Raw genomic sequence first — 16,955 nt, 5'->3', positions numbered from 1 at the left:
AAACTCTATTACTTGAGAATTTAAGGTACAAAACTCCATATTTTTCTTTATTCTACTGTAGAATGTGCCAAAATAAAAACGTTGCTCTACTCCTCTGGTTCAGACCATCTCTGAGTAGCAAGAACAGATTTCCTGGTCTTGCAAATGTTTTCTATGTATTTTGTTACAGACAGCTGCTTCCTCTTGGAAGTTCTGTTGTCACTGGAGCGTGGAAACTTTGTCATGTATAGTCTCACAGGTCCTTTTGGCTGTAGCTGCTTGGCCACTGAGATGATGTGAAGGAGAGCTTTTCTTCCTCCTTTTATGACTTTCTTCTTACAGAAGAAACTATTTGCTTTCCTCTTTTTGCGGCCTCTATTGAAAGTGAATTGGTCCTGTGGTTTTGAAATACACTCCTTTGTATCAGTTGGTTATATGAGTATTTGGTATAAAAACAGTATTGACACCTCTGTGAATTAGAAAATGAAAACAAAGGCAGTTCATTCTGAAACATGAACTTTGCCACCTTCTAGATGAGCCTCCTTCTTCCGTGTTAAAATAGAGTTGCCTAATTCATGTTATATTGGATTACTCTAGTACTACTTTTAAGAGGAAACTAAATGTATATTTATAGTTGTTTTTTTTTTTTTCTTGAAATAAACTGCAGCATTTACATTAAATTTGAAACTCTTCAGACTGCAATAACTCCTGTGTAGATTAAGTAGTATACAGATTACGGATATACCATTTTACTTTATTAGTTTCATATATTAGCTACTGCTGTGAACAGAGTATGAGCATACTTGATGAGGGGAAGGGAAAGGAAAAAAGGGAACATTTCAGTGGAAGAATGGTCTTTGAATATGCTTATAGGGTTATATAGCTGAAAACCACATCTGCTTGAATATTCAGTATGACTTTTTCAGCGTGTAGGACTACAAAGGCAAAAGTATGGAGGATCTCCTAAGTTCCCTACAGACCACCTGAGCCTCCTGGTGCTTCTTTCCACCTATGGAGGATTTTGCAGATTTCCATTCCTCTAAAATATACCTTAATAATGACAGTGCAAAAAGGGGAATTGAGAATTAGCAAGCCTTTTGAATTTGACTAGTGGATAGAGTATAGCTTAATGGAAGTTGCAGTGGACTGGAATTTGGAAAATGATGATTTTGAATCTTACCCACGTTACCAGATTTGCGCATGTTTCTTTTGATTTTTTTTTCAAAGACTATAAGAAAGCTATTTTGAGCTTCAATCAGAGAAACTAGGTAAAGAGATGTACATACAGCTTTGAACTAGCTGTTATTGAACCAGCTTTTAGTTCTTTCCAAATGTTTGGTATTATTCATGCACTATTAGACAGTATACTAGGAATTTGGGGTTTGCTGCAGATGCCCCACTTCTAGCAAAGTGACTCATCACTACACTGGGAATCATTTTTCCCTCTCATTCTCTCAGTATTGGACACTAAAGGGAGTCCCCAGGTGGAGCTTCAGGAGACCTGCCTGTGTGTATGACGTTTGCCAGCATGATGAAAAATAGATTCAGATCTTCTCGAACAGAAGATGCAGCTTCATTTCCATTTTGGCTCCAAGGATGTTCTGGATGGAGAAGACCTTGGTTTTCTTTTTAATTCAATCAAAAACTTCTTTAGGCAGGGATAGTCTCATTTGTATCTGTTAAAACCAGTGTTTAGCTTACAAAATGGTTTCCACACTAGAGAATCTGCTGTGTTTTGTTGCTCTTTGAAGAGCCTTGGACAAATTGTCTTTGCTCTTGTCTCAGTTTCCTTCCTGCAGAATGAGAATTATAAGGCTAGTTTCTTTTTAAGATACTTTGAGACCTACAAGTGACAAGTACTAGTTGCTGGTGATGGAAGTGATGTATTTTTTTTAGTGTGAAATTTTTTCTACTCTTTCTGCTTATATTAAGAAGGTGCTAGGGCTCCCCCCCAGTTTATCTCCTAAGGGAGGAAAACACTTTCACACACTGACACGGATGTTCAAATGCACCCTTACATCATACTGCTACTTTTGTTAGAGACAAGTGCGTTTCAAGTACCCCTCATAAACTCAAGTGGGAAAGGTTCATAATCTGGACTGAAGCCAAACAGTTTAAATATGTCGCTTATTCCACACACAAATTATGTGACTACCTTCCATACTTATGTGGTTCCCAGTTTCATAGACAGTCCAGTGTTAAACTGGCTGCATTTCTTCTGTTTGTCAGTGACGCAAAAGTTTCAGGCCAGGATTTTCAAATGTCTGACTTCTTGAGATTCCAGGACCTGATTTGTCAGAGGCACAAAGCCTCTATAACTCCCTCTGAGATGTAGAAAGTCACGCAGGTATATGGTGTCTCCATTTGAGTTTTTAAAAAAAAAAAAAAAAAAAAAAAAAAAAAAAATTCCAAAATTCTGGGGCAAGCGACTGAATAATTGTTGTTTACATGATGATATGTGATGTATGTGATGCTGTACAGGGATGGTGGTAGAATCCCTGCCCAAAGCAATGGAAATCTTTTCACAGTAAGTGCATGTGCTGTCCTGCTTGTTTTGCCGGGTGAAACACAGCGAGTTCCTCCAAGGGAGAATTCCTGCAGTCGGGGCAGAAAACATTAGTATGCATCTAATTTTTCCATCTGCTGAAGTTTTTCAAGGTAGTCACCAACAAATGTAAATGAGTACTGTACTCATGTTGTGCAGAGCTCTGACATCCATAGACCTTATTAACTCTGCATGAGGCTGTTTTTGTAGAGAACTTGTTTTTGTCTTCCAATCCCCAGTAAGGTGTCTTTACTAAATCCCCTACTGGCTGCTGTTTATAGAATATCCTTGTCTTTTTTCCTTGTCTTTTTTTTTAATCTGCGTTCATGGTAATGAGAGCTGGAGAAGAACAAAGGTGGGAGGGGTGTTGGGGGGGTTCTTTGTTTCTGCTTACGATTTTGGTTTATCAGTCTAAAAGGGAGTGGAAAACAGTGTATTACCTAATCATTCCTTCCCCATGTGCTATCAGTTATAACATGTACAGAAGTTATATCTGCAAAATTGAAATGCACAGGTTCAAGTAATTTGGCTAGACTTCATTCTTTCTGCAGGTGCCCATAAAGACCAGTTCTGGATTGTCATTTTTAAATAAAGTGTGCTTTTGTGAGTTTGTATGAATACTTGGGTTTGTTGTCATATAAATATTTTGAACATTTCTGCTTTATTTTTGTGGGAGGTTTTTTTTTTTTTCGTTTTTAACCAGTTAAATCTGGTGAATATTACAGTCATGGCTCATGTTTCTTTTAAAGTCATGAAAAGCTAAAACAAAACAGAATGCAGAAGAAGAGAGGCTCAGTTTTCTGGTTCAGGGGCCAACACCCTTTGCAGAATCTAAAGATCTTCCATTTGAAAAATCGGGACCCTTGATGAAGAATTTGCAGAGCATTGGTTTTCCCCAAATGTATACTTCTGCTTCACATTGAATTCAGAGTGACTTACCTCTCTTTCAATACGTTTGCATGTTTTGTTAAGAGAATCTGATGCTCTGTGCTTATTAGGTACTTTTAACTTTTCTTTTCCAATTACTGCACAGCAAGAAGTATTATTTTTCTTTTTTCCCTTCTAATATTCACCCAAGTTGCACTCTCTTTTCATTATCCTCTTGTTACAGAAGGGCTCCTGTCAGTTTCTGTGCAAGGCTGATGGCCAGCTCTGCTCATCCTTGCAGAGTTCATGCAGGCTGGCAAAACAGATGCCTTTTTGCTTGCTTTCTAGGTCACCTTTTGCACACAGTCTCTTTTGGCTATGAGCAGGAGTAATAAGTAATGAACGAGCAATCAACAGTGGCCCTTACTAAACTGGTATTTGTAGATACTAGCAATGTACATTTAACATAAAGCTTTTTATAAACGATCAGAACTTGGTTAAGGATGCCTGATGCTTTCATTCATGATTGATTTGCACCTTACCTTGTCTTCCCAACTATTCCTTTTTTCCGAATGTATTTCTGTCTTGTACAGTTCATAAAATTTTGTAGTGAATAACATGTCCTGCGTTTGTACAGCACTTAAAACAACAGTCTTTTTGTGGGCTTTGAATAACTGTAGTCATTTTTTTGGTCATGCTGCTTTCCAGGCCAGAATAGGAAACAAAAAAAAATCAATTTAACAATGAGGCTTTCACTAAAAGCTTAAAAAAAAAAAAAAAAAAAAAAAAAAAGTTGTTCTCCTTGTGGAAGCTCCCTTTCATCTCCAGATTTTTTTTTTTGTTAGTAAAGAACATTTGAATTTAAATGTAATGGGAAGATAAAATGAACACTTAATAAAACAAGTGCTTCTATACTTAGGAAAGACCCAATTGTTATCAGTGGAAAATTCCAGGCACTGTTGCTTTTAACGTCATATTAAGTGGCACCTAGAAGTGTTTTGATTCATAACATTTGCCAGAATATAAATGGAAAGGATTTCTGACAAAAATAATATTGGTGTTGCGTGGAGTATAAAGGAATGTTTATAACGACACATAAAAGCAAGAGAGTGTAATTGTTCATAGGAAGATAAGCAGAAGAGGGTATATAATCTAGCCTGCAGCTCTGGGAGTGATGGCTTCACCCTTTAAGAGTGTAATAACTTAAGGTGGCAGAGATGAGAAAGTCACGGAGGACTGCTGAGTGGCTGCAGCCTCTTGTAATGAGACTGTCCTTGCCTCGTACAGTAACAACATGCATCTTGTTGTATCTGTATCCCCCATGTAGGGATCTTGCAAAGTCTTTTCAGACACTTCTTAGTTTGTTGTTTTGAGACTTTTGCACAATACCATCAAGGATGCTAGAGGGAACGAAACCTTGCCGGTTTAGTGGTGGCCAGCATTCTGGTTTACTTCCCTTACTAATCCCCTGTTATATTCCTGTTTTATTCAGTAACCCCTGCTGGATGCAGGTTCTGAGCACATACAGATCTGTCACACATACAGTCTCTGACTGTAGGCTATGACTGTGCTGCTGGTCCTGTGTGTGCTCTCATAATTCAGATAACCAGCACAGGACTATTTTGAAAGATAAGAAAGTGCAGGAGGCATTTGTTTTTATTCTCTTATGCCACCTTCATGTGTAAGTTCATTTTCTCGAACTGATTGCCTATCTAAACACGAGGTCTTGGCCAGTAACTTGACAGTGTCACAACAACTGCATAGTAGTATTTTTTCCAGAAGCTTAGCAAATATTCAGTCCACAAACTGATACTTCTGGAGGGTTTGGCACTGTCTGGAGTTGAGATAACTCAACTTGTGGTTGTGTGTTCATACTAATCCAGCACAAAGCTGTGCCACTGCAAAACGTGTTGTATCATACACTGCTTTTCCACTTAACAGTGTGTGCCAGCGCTAGATTTCACATGGCCTTGTAAATGAATCTGATAGGAGCCTGACCTAGATACAAATAACCTTCATGTGTATGGGATGGAGGGAGAGTGTAGGACTAGGGCTGTCAGAAGGGAGCTGAAAGGTATGAATGTTTGAAGTGGTGAGAAGGGGCAGGAGAACAGGCCCCCCTCCCTTTGATAGCAGTGTAAATTTATGCCACGTTTAAGTGACCGTTCAGTTGCTATCAAAACCCTGTAACTATGCCATCAGTAGCAAAACTCTGCTTTTTTTTAAATTTTTTTTTTTCCTCCATAGTGAATAGCATACCTGACCTTAGCATTTGTTTTCTCCCATCTCTCTTAGTATCCCAGCAACCATGTACTTGCTATGCTTTGCTCTTAATTCATTTGTAAGCTATTGTGGTAAGGGATCATGTTTTCCTCTCTTGCTGTGGTTATCAAACCTGACCTTGATAAAGTTCAGAAGCCTCAGCTGCAGTATAAACAATGCTGGGGAAGAAGTAAATGTATAAATAACAGTAACTTGTAGGACAGTCAAATTCCTCCCTGGCTTATGTGGGTCAAGTCTGTGAGGTCTCTAATAAAGTGTGTAATGCCTTGTGTGCAATGGGGATTTCATTTGTGAAGGAGGCTTCGACAAACATTCTTGAAAAAGGTTTAATGGCTAGAGGGAGTGCTGCTTTTAGGAGGCATTTTAATGCTGTTACTGTTTATTCTTTTCCTTTTTGAAAGCTTTCCACTTTCTAAAAGATACGATGATAGTAGTGTTGTCTGTAAATAGTCAGCATTAGCATTTTAATTTTTTATTGGAAAAGCTTTAAAAAGCCATACAACAGATGCAATAATGTGGTTCCATCTGACTGAAGAGAGGCACATTGGCCCCCCCTTACAGAGCAGAACAACTCATTATCGCAATTTTAAACACTTGCTGCAAAGAGGAGAAGGAGTGGGTTAGTGCTTTAGCAAAGGACTTTATGTGCTTGCTTTGTAAAGCCCTGTATGATATTGCAACACCAAACTGAATGGTTCTGATTCTATAATGGCAAAAAACCCACATGAAAGTGGTGGTGGTGGGGGAATTGTCCTTTTTTTGGTTGCATTGTTTAGCCAATTTTGAAACTTCAAATTACCAACGCTAATTTAGACTACTGCAAACTGGGATAAAAATTAGTGCGTCTGTCATGCTGGCTGCTTATTCTGTAGAAATCCTTTGTGTAGCATCCATGTAGTTCAACTGTGGCTATGTATTTTTAAGGTGAGCCCTTTCTTAAATGAGTTTTGATCTTGTTTTTCGGTCTGTGAGGTTGGAGCCTAACTGTGATTTTCCTCTCGGCATAGTGTAGTCAGTTCTGTCCTTAGTCACACGTACTTGGTCCCAGCATAATTTAACTCAAACACTGAGAAGAAGTCCTGATGTGTCATCAAGTAAGGACTGACTTGCCCTTTTAGTTCCTAAACTTTATTCAGTGTAGTTCCTAAAATTTTGAAATCTGAATCTTCTTTCAATTGTTTGTGAGATGCTTTTGCTACTTTTCTCCTTCTTTTTAGTTTGTTTGGGTTTGGGGGGTTTTTGTTTGGTTGGGTTCCCCCCCCCCCCCCCCCCCCCCCCCCCCGATATTCTTATCCCAAATTGTCGTATCTCAAATTTTCAGTCCATCAGCCTTGGTTTGTATGGACTCTCAGCCTAGGAAACAAAGTATTTGCTGGCTGATGTCATGTCTCTTCAGCCTTCGTGGTATTTAGCTCTTACTCATAAATCACTCTTTCTAAGCTTTTTAATCATTAGAGTTGCTCTTCTTTGAACATGTTCTACTATTTCAGTGACTTTCTGGTAATATGATGCCCAGAACCAAACATGTTCTTCCAGCTGGGTTTATGCCAGAGCTATTTAAAGTCGCTGTCTTACTCCTTCCCTCACCCCCTCTCTCTGTGACCTGACATATCATATATATATAGGCAATCCAGCCATGCATTAAGCTGATTTTCAGGTAGGTTAAACTGTGAACTTCTGTCAAGTTTATTCTCCCTGTTAGTTGTGGACCCTCTTATATTAATTACCTTGCAGGTTCCATGTCTGTATAAAGAATGTGTTTGAGAATTTTCTCCAAGCCTTATTGATTCCCCCCCCCCCCCCCCATGCTGGACTTCACCACTTGCTGTTGGCAATGCTAACCTCTCTGATACATCTGTATTTCTCAGTACCTCACAATTTGATGATGTTTCAATTTTGATTTTAATTACATCATCTTCCTCATTAAAAATTCCCCAAAGAACACCATGTGTTCCACAGCTGGAATAAGGGTGCAAGGGCATGATTAGATGTTCTCTCCCCCATGACTGCTGGAGATTTGTGAAAGTATAGCAAAATGTGATGCAGCCTAGGTGTTGCTGCCAAGAATTGTAGTAATTATATCCTGCTGAGCAGAAACACTGTCTTCCCTAAATGGCAAAGATGGAGCAGAGTGGAGCAGTAAGTAGGTGGTGGTGAAATACAGGCACCACAAGTCAGGATTTCTTGAACCAGTCTATAGCCTTGTTTTTACCCATCTGGAAATCTGTTATAATGCTTCTTTGTGGCTGTTCTTTCTAGTGCGTTTCAGCGAGGCACAGCATTTTTCTATAGAAATGATTCCTTGCCTTGCTTTTAAAGTGATTTAAAATTAGGGCCTCGTTCCATGGTTGTAGCCTTCTCTTGCTTTTCCTGCATGAGAGCCACTAGCCCTGTCGTGTTTTGCTGGCAAGAAGATGGATGATCCTCCGGGGTTGTCTGAATTAAGGGAACTGTTGTGAACTGAAACACTCGGCCTGATGTTAGGAAGAATTCTGGGTGGGGAGGAAGGGGTGGGTAAATCCTTCTTTCCTTACCCAGTTTTGCTATCACAGAGGAGCAAAGAGCAACAGATGTCTCTGTGATAATAGTGCATTTGGGCTTGCTGCTGCCACATCCACCTCTTCTTTCTCTCCTCGCCCAGTGAAGTGGTAGGGCAAGTGCCGTGTCCCTGAGGCACAACCTGTGGGGACACTCATATTTGTTTCCTGCACTGTCAGTCGAACAAAAGGAACCATTTGTGTTCCTGCTGACATTGGTTGTGCCGATTCTTTGCCTTGGATTAGCTGTAGATGCAAGGAATTCTTTCTGCTGAATAATGAATGCCTGTAAAATGCAGCGAGAGAAGAATGATACCTACAGGGGGGGTGTTCTGATAGCGTAGGGCAGTGCAAGCAGTTGGCCAAAAGGGATCATTCACTTAGCATAACTTTTGGCGCTCTGTTAGCTGTTAGTAGTGGGCTGTGAAAACTTTACAGTTGTAGTATAGACAGTGCTAAATTTTTTAAATCGCAACTTACAGGAAAAAAAACCCTTCAAAATCCATTGCTTTTTTTGGCATTTTGACATTTTTGGACTCCACCTTCACTTTGCGATACAGCATGTTACGTGGAATGCTGGGCTACCCTGTGTGCTGAGACAGTGAACTGCTTCAGGCAGAAACTACGAGCATGTTTGGAGAAGATAATTTTAATTAGCACAATTAAAAACCTAGCTGCTATTGGCCTAAGTTATCCAAATGTTGTTACCCTCTAGTCCAGAGAAAAATTACTTTCCCACTGTTAAGAAACATGATGGAATTAGTCAGCAATGTGTGTTCCAGCAATAAATATTTGCATATAGGCTAGTACAGCAAAGATCCCCCCTCCCCCAGCAGCTAGCTGTGCCTCAGCAGTGACTTGAAGGCTTGCCAGGTCGTGAAAGTCAAGGCCAAGCCCTTGTCAGAAAACAAGCTAGTGAGGACCTTTTGGATGCCACTGTGCAAAGGATACTGTTTTAACTGAACAGATCTCAGTCCACAGCTGATACTCTTGGAAGAGGTGCCAGGCGACAAAAATAGTTGTATTTTCTAGGGCAGATGGAAAAGAATGCTGTGTGTTTCAAGCTGGTACTTTATTTTGTGGTTGTGGAGTATTCAAGTTGAGGACTTGGAGTTGTGGATGGCTTTCTGTATATGAGTCCTGAAAGTGTATCTCGCTCTCACTATTTAGTTTGATGTCCTTAGGAGACAAAATACTCCAATATAAGTGGACCACCTGTGTGTTACCTCACCATTCAAAGCAGCTAGAAAGCTGTTTGGAGTAGTCAACACCGTGTGCTCATAAATGAGTGAAATGTCTTGTCATTCTGTCCAGTCAGCTAAGAAGGCCTTATATATTAGATTTTTAAAAAAACCCACACTATTGTTAGTATCTAATTGACAAAATATTACTCTGTTCTTAACTTTGCAAAACTCATTGCCTTGCTTTTCAGTAGCCTTAATATTTAATTAACTTCTTGTATAGTCACTTATTGTACCAAAGTTGAAGGGTTTCTTTCTAATTTTAGTGCAAACTATTAAGTTTGCAAAGGTGCTAGATTGAAGTAATGGGCTTGCTTTGAAGAATTTTGCTAGAGAAACCACTGGTGGCTTCCAAAATATTTTCAGTTAAGATGGGTTCATATTTAAATAGTTGTCTTTAATATCTTCATTTTTATAGTTCAGTCTTAAAGACAAAATTCACCTTGCTCAATAAATGGGTTGATTTGGCTTTATAAAGCCATATATTTCCTGTTTATCATGTCAAACCCTTGTGGGTTGTTTCTTTTGGGTAGAGATAGAATTTCTGGCTCTGAAAAGTAAGGATCTAATCACAACTGCATTAAGGACTATTTCTTTCTCTTTTTTGACTGTAGCATAATGGTATTGAGGTGGGTATAGAAAAGCATTATTTAGCGCTATAGTGGGAGAAGCAAAGGAAAAAATTTCATGACACAAGGTACAGTGATAGTTCCTGATGTCACTTTATACTGCATGACATGGCACGTGTGACTAAGAGAGACTTTCACTGAAACAGTTTTGTGCTGGTGCCTGTTAATTCAGTCAGTCATGGGGATAACTGTAATACAGAACAATATGTGACAATCCTAAGGTATTCTGTAAACACCAAAGACGACTTTGAAGTTATCTGGTCTGGATTGAGCAACCTGGGCAAAATTAATTTTAGATTAATTGATCCTTAAAGACTCTGCACATGTATTACTTACAGGAAGAATCATGACTTGGTATCTTTCCTAAGTTTTATTAGACTGCTGCCCAAACCAAAAAAAGCCAAGGTGATATCACCAATTTAGGATTTTTTAATGCTAATATTGATCACTGTGGATGAAAAATGGAGCAAGACAACTGTCAAATCGATCACAAATGTTAACGAATCTTAATCCAAGGAGCACTTAGCTTTGCCATTCCTTGCCTCCCAGTAGAGTGCAGTGCCATCTTTAATACAATTTTCTTGAACAAGCATAGGTTTAATGGACTGATTTACTAGAAATTGCAAATGTGGCAAATTTTATTCCCACAAAACTTTGAAACCTAGAATATCCTTCAATAAGCAGTTGTATGAGGCACTTTTCTTAAGCGCAACAATTGAGAGTATTTTCAAATGTTTTCTGTGCTTTTTATTGCTTGTGGGATGTAATCATGAATGAGCATGGGATAAGAAATATTAACCATGGTCATAAATCAGTGAACCATTTTAAGAGACAATTTGATTTTAATATTTCACACTTTACTTTTCCTCAAAAAACACTGTCTATCTAGTCAATATGGCCTTTTCAATAAAGATACAATACTCGATATTGTCTGGCAAGGAACACAGTCAACATTTTCAGTGTGTCTTTGGCCAGAAATTGGCATGAAGTGTTTAATGTGTAGAATTGTAGATATTTTCTTCTTTTTTCTAAATCATTCATAACTAATTTTACTATTGAAGCTATCTAGTTTGTTAAGCAAAGGAAATATTCCCTGAAGCAGATGAGTTGGACTTGGGGGGTGGGTGTGTGTGTGAGACAATCTTGAAGGATTTTAGAACTAGTAAGTCTTGTCATCTTACATCCAGTTTTAAGTTATAAATTAAAAGAGGGAAAATGTGTTTCTGTCCATTTTATCAATGGGCAAGCTAGGGATTGAACTGAACTAGACTGGATGGAAAAAAATACTTTTTCAATTTACAGAAGAGACCACAGCTGTCAGGAGTTGGTTCCTGACTTCAGCACATCATGGTATGGGGGTTTAGGCAATGAATTCTCTCCATTCAGTGTTATAATTCACAGTAAAACTTTGACCAGAAGCATGGACTGCTTGACAGTTGTTTACCTAACTTTATTTGTTGATGATATGTCTTCGTCTTAATACAGTTTATTGTAATTTCAAATGAAATTTAAAACATTTTAGAGCAATACAAGTAAAAATATCCTAAAATCTATTTAAACTAAAAAAAAAAAAACAAAACCAAACAACCTAGCCATATTTTAACTTTTTTTCCCTTCTGCTCTCTTCCAAAAACATAAAAAAGCAACATAGTTCAGGATGTATCCCAGATAATAAAAAGAGAAATCTTTTTTTCAGTGATTAAAAAAACTGGTAGAAGATTAGATACCTCATGGCAGCCAATGCTGGGATCCCTCAGTCTAATCACAGAGGTTCGAACTTAAACCTTCCCTTATGTGAATTCCTGATACAAATATTTGTAATGCTTTTTATATTCTGAGTATAAAAATTTTCTTGATTAAACATCCCAGTTAGTTGGTTACTTCTCTTCCAAACTATGATGTTGTTGGTTCATATTCAGTTCAACTGTTGTCCTCAGTTTGTTGTGAGACACACAGCCTGGCTTTTGTGAAGATGAATGGAAAGCCTGAAACCTGTTACTTGTGAAACTTTTATTTTTGGGAACAGTTAGAATTTAACCAGAATTATATTCCCATATTCTGTATTTTAAATGCACACATCTAGGGGAATTTCTCTTTCTCTATATGCTAAAGTTACAGGTGGGAGTTGAACAAGTGAATGGTAACAGTTACCTGCAGTTACTAGGAGGCCTAAAGCCATCTATCTATCTCATTTGTAGTGCTACAAGAATTGCAGCAGGATATGAACGTTTTGTGGTGTTTGTCTTAATTATGTACTTAAAGGCCAATTGTATCCTGGGCCGCATCAAAAGAAGCGTGGCCAGCAGGTCGAGGGAGGGGATTCTGCCCCTCTCCTCTGCTCTGGTGAGACCCCACCTGGAGTACTGCGTCCAGCTCTGGAGCCCTCAGCATAAGAAAGACACGGACCTGTTGGAGCGGGTCCAGAGGAGGGCCACAAAAATGATCAGGGGGATGGAACACCTCTCCTATGCAGAAAGGCTGAGAGAGTTGGGGTTGTTCAGCCTAGAGAAGAGAAGGCTTCGGGGAGACCTTGCAGCCTATCAGGACTTAAAGGGGGCTCATAAAAAAGATGGCGGCAGACTTTTTAGCAGGGCCTGTTGTGACAGGACAAGGGGGAGTGGCTTTAAACTAAAGGGGGGTAGATTCAGACTAGATATAAGGAAGAAATTTTTTACGCTGAGGGTGGTGAAGCACTGGCACAGGTTGCCCAGAGAGGTGGTGGATGCCCCATCCCTGGAAACCTTCAAGGTCAGGTTGGACGGGGCTCTGAGCAACCTGATCTAGTTGAAGATGTCCCTGCCCACAGCAGGGGGGTTGGACTAGATGACCTTTAAAGGTCCCTTCCAACCCAAACTATTCTATGATTCTATGAAATTTTAAATGAGCTTTTCATCTCAAACTGCTTTCACAGCTATGAATTCTTTAGTAGGGAAATGATTTAAATCACTGGCACTGGACTGAAGTTTGTTTTAAGAAACTTGTTTATAAATCCAATTGTTTTATGTAAAACAAATCTGAATTAAACTGAAAAACAACTGTTAGGTTTCTGAAACAACAAACCGCTTTGTAAATGCCCTAATATCTAGGATATTATTTACCTTTATTGTTTTGGAGGCTAATTCTACAATTATTTTATGCAGGTTCCTACTGGAACATCTCGTCAAAGTTACCCAGCTACCAGCTATCAGGACTTCAGCAACTGGGAATCTCTAATGAAAATTAAAGAGGGGCTGCTAAGACAGAAAGAGATTGTGATCGATCGGTGAGTAACTTGGTCCTGCTGCATTGATTAGATTAGATGATGTAAAAGCTATGATGTAGAAACTGACTTTCAGGAGAGCTGCTTACTCAGTAAAGTTGTTAGGTTCCAGTCCAGCAAACATTTATGCACAAATATGTGGGAGATAATCTTTGCTAGGAGAGAAGACTGGCTGCTGGCTGAAAGTCTTTTACAGACTTGGAAATTGACTTACGGGTTTAATGCCTCTGCAATGGAAAAGGGAGAGTGAGACCAACAGCAGGTTCTGCTGTCAGCTTCCCCATTTTAGCTTCTTACCAGTCTGGGGGTTTATATCAGACATCTTTCTGCTTGTACAGGTCTTGGAATTGACTTGCAAGATGAAAATTGGTAAACTGCATTGCACCAATTTTCTTTTCCATGACAAGTGCAGAAATGCAATATATTTGAAGCCAGTTGATAAAGCTTTGATAAATTGGCCTTTGCAGTAACATTCAGTGGTAAAATCCTATTCAAATGCTCATACAAATTATTCAGATAATAAAATATTAAATTCGGGATCTATATGTCAGTAAATACATCGGTTCTTATTAAAATTGCTATCAATCTGAAATGGGCCTTGGCAGTAACTCACTGCTGTTAAGTTGCTGGTATATCTGAAGTAATTTCTGGAGTTCTTGTTTGGATAAAATGAAGGCTTAACAAGGAAAATGTGCTTTTAATAAAGGGCTTGAGCTTAATGAAGCTTACACTAAATTAGCAGATGTCATCAGGAGCTGCAGAGTTTGGATGTAGGACATTTAAGAAGGACATTTTTATATTTGACATAATTTATCATTTGGCTTAGTCTGTGTTTTAATAATAAACTCTTGGCTCATGGCTGAAAGAGGAGTGGTTGTTCTGATCTTGAAATAGTTGTGCCCTCTTATTGATAGTTTGCTTCACAGCATGAGGAGAACTGTGTAAAGCAGGTGTGTGTTGATCACAGGAATGTCAGGCATCCATTATGAATGTTTTTATATTTCATCTAGCAGTTCCTCTCTTTTAATGGGTGGAGATAGACAACTTGGGCATAATTTACTTTGGGACCAGGAGAATTATGCTTGTGCAAGATCTGTTCCTTCCTCTATTGCAACAGAGCAAGGAATTGCAGTGGTTTAAGGTGTTTCTGTCCCCTAGCAATCTGGCCAGTACCTCTGCTGGCATTGTAGTGATGAAGGTTGGCATCAGCTTCCCCAGTTTGATGTGGCATATTAGTGTGCGTTTACCTGCCTCTGCAGCTGAAGATGGTATGCAAAGTTACGAACTGCAGGGGCTGAGGCATGGGCACACCATCCCACCCTGTCAGCTCTCCTGCAGAGGTGGTGATCTCCCAAGGGGATAAGCAGTTAAAATGGACACATCCTTAACTGTTGCATAGATCTCCTCTGTCAGAGCCTTTTGATCAGCTGCTTAAAGGCTGTCTAAATTACAGTGGTTTTTTCAGGCTTGCTGTATCAGTAGTAATGCTGTATAACCTGCAGCCCACCTCTCAGGGCCCAAGCTGTCAGCAGCATTTGTAAGTACATTGCCCATGATGGCTAGGGGTGGTCTTTGGTGCCTCTGCTGAGCATATCGTCCTCTGCAGTCTACATGGAGGCTTGTTATACAATGGCAACTAAAAAGGCAGTTCATGTTATTCTTCTCACACTGGAAATGTATTTACAGTCAAGGGTGAAGTTTCTGAAGTGACAGTTCGTAACCTAGTTGTCTGCTAATGTTACTTGATGCTGTCCGTGTTGAGGAAGAAAAACTATTTCTTGATATCCAATGGCAGTGTGCTGGTTCTTTTTTTGTATGTCATACTTTTGTGTGACTTAACAGTAGTGAATGCAGTTCTTCCTGGATTTCTGACCAGAAGTCGGTTGAGATGATTCCTTTTCATTCAGCTGAAAAGGCAAAATACACTCTGGAAGCTATTGAAGTGAAACAAAGACCACTTAGTGATGTTAGTCATTTCCTTTAAGTAGACACTTGGTGTTAGGCGTGTGTTGTAAATTATAATAATGCAGTATAATAATACATCACAGAAAAGGCTCTTTTTTGAATATTGGGCAAAATATTTGCCTTAAAAGTTGTTATTTTTAAAATGAAATAATTATTTAAAATAGATGGTTTGTATTATTTAAAATTAGTACAAAGTGATGTTGCGTATTTAGAAAGATTTTACAACAGATTTTTTTTTTCCTTCTTTTTAGGAAGAGGCAGTGCTTTCTATGACAAATAAAAACACTTTTGTTTTCACTCATGGAGAAAATGGTACATAGCTGCTGTCCAAAATCCTAGAAATAGAACTCCATTATAAAGCACAAGTGTTATATTTCTTATTAGATGGGGTATTAATAAGACTTAAGTGTGAATAATACCTTTCTTCAAGGCACTAAGCGGCACTAAGCAAAAATTTGATATTATCCATATTTAACATGTGGGGACACAAGGCCTTGCACTGAGAGTCAAGATGATGTTTATGAGTAAACCTAAGTCTTCCAGCCTCTGGTCTTTCTGAGCTTACTTTAAACTTCTTTTCAGAATTTGAGTTTATTTGGGAATAGTGACCTAGAATAAATATATAAAGTTTGCTAAAGTGTGGTTAATTAGTATTCAAGATGGTGGTAGTTACATTACAGAATTTATGCTTTCAGGAGGTGGAGGAGGAATTCTTTTCAACAGGAATTCCTTTTCCTGTCGAAACTGGGACACTGAGGTTTGGTAGTAGGTGTCTGCTAAGAGAGCCCTTCCTGCCTGTGGTTCTCACGGAGTTTTAAAATGTGTGGTCTCCTTAAGTCATGTCTCATGCTGAATTTACCGACTGGTAACTGGAGGATGCCAGCAAGACTTGTTTGATTTTGGGGGGACAGAAGCTTGGGAGAGAGGCGAGTTAACCTCTTGCTGTCTGGAAGCTGGAGGAGCGGGATAGCAGCTGACTTGGTGCTCCAGACCCAGCTGTTTGTTGCTGACAGGTACAAGGAACAGCTAGATGAAAAGAAGCACACCGAGAACACCCTTCTCTTGCCCTTGTCACCAGCCTCCCTTTCAACCACAGGGTCATTACCCAGTTTTTTTAAGTTAAACTCTCTTCTGTTGGGAATTGCACTGGGGCTCAGCTAATCCAGGAGGTGGAGGAGATTAACGTCGCTTCGCACCACACACCTTGTTCTGCATAGTGATGCTTAAATCTGTTGATAAGTAGGAAATGGAGGCTCTATACAGGGCAGTATCCTTAAGCTGTTCTACCTTTATCTTGTTAAAAAAGGGAGGAGGGGCAGGAGGAGGAAAGAGAAACCTGCTTCCTGCTTCCCTTCTTTCCACACAATGATAAAAAGGCAAGAAAACCCCAGCCCTTCCAGATTAGATTATTAAACTTCCTTGTTTTGCATCGGACATCTAACACTTTGGAATAGCTGCAAGCAAGTTTCAAATAGTTGCTAAAAATGATTCGAGGAATAATGCTTACAATGTAAATCATCATACTTGGATGCTTTGCTGTGTCACTGGAAATTCAAAGCCGTGAATAGAATTTTTAAAAAACCAAACGTCCACTTGCGTCTGTGAATAGAACAAGTGGCTTGATTTTTATTCTATACACTGTGTTGAGCA

The 16,955-nt window shown here is 39.1% G+C and overlaps 1 protein-coding gene across 1 annotated transcript in view; it reads left to right on the top strand.

Moving 5' to 3' along the window:
- Window positions 1-16,955, top strand: part of CEP85L (centrosomal protein 85L) — a 124,908-nt gene that overhangs the window by 76,044 nt on the left and 31,909 nt on the right. The window contains exon 4 of the mRNA XM_076333484.1: window positions 13,222-13,343. Within this exon, the coding sequence (XP_076189599.1) occupies window positions 13,222-13,343 (122 nt within the window). The remainder of the gene's footprint in view (window positions 1-13,221; window positions 13,344-16,955) is intronic.

Source organism: Aptenodytes patagonicus, chromosome 3 (genome assembly GCF_965638725.1).
Source record: "Aptenodytes patagonicus chromosome 3, bAptPat1.pri.cur, whole genome shotgun sequence".
In the NCBI taxonomy this organism is placed as follows: Eukaryota; Metazoa; Chordata; class Aves; order Sphenisciformes; family Spheniscidae; genus Aptenodytes; species Aptenodytes patagonicus.
Note: the sequence above shows the minus strand (reverse complement) of the source record. Positions and strands in the feature narration are given on the sequence as shown.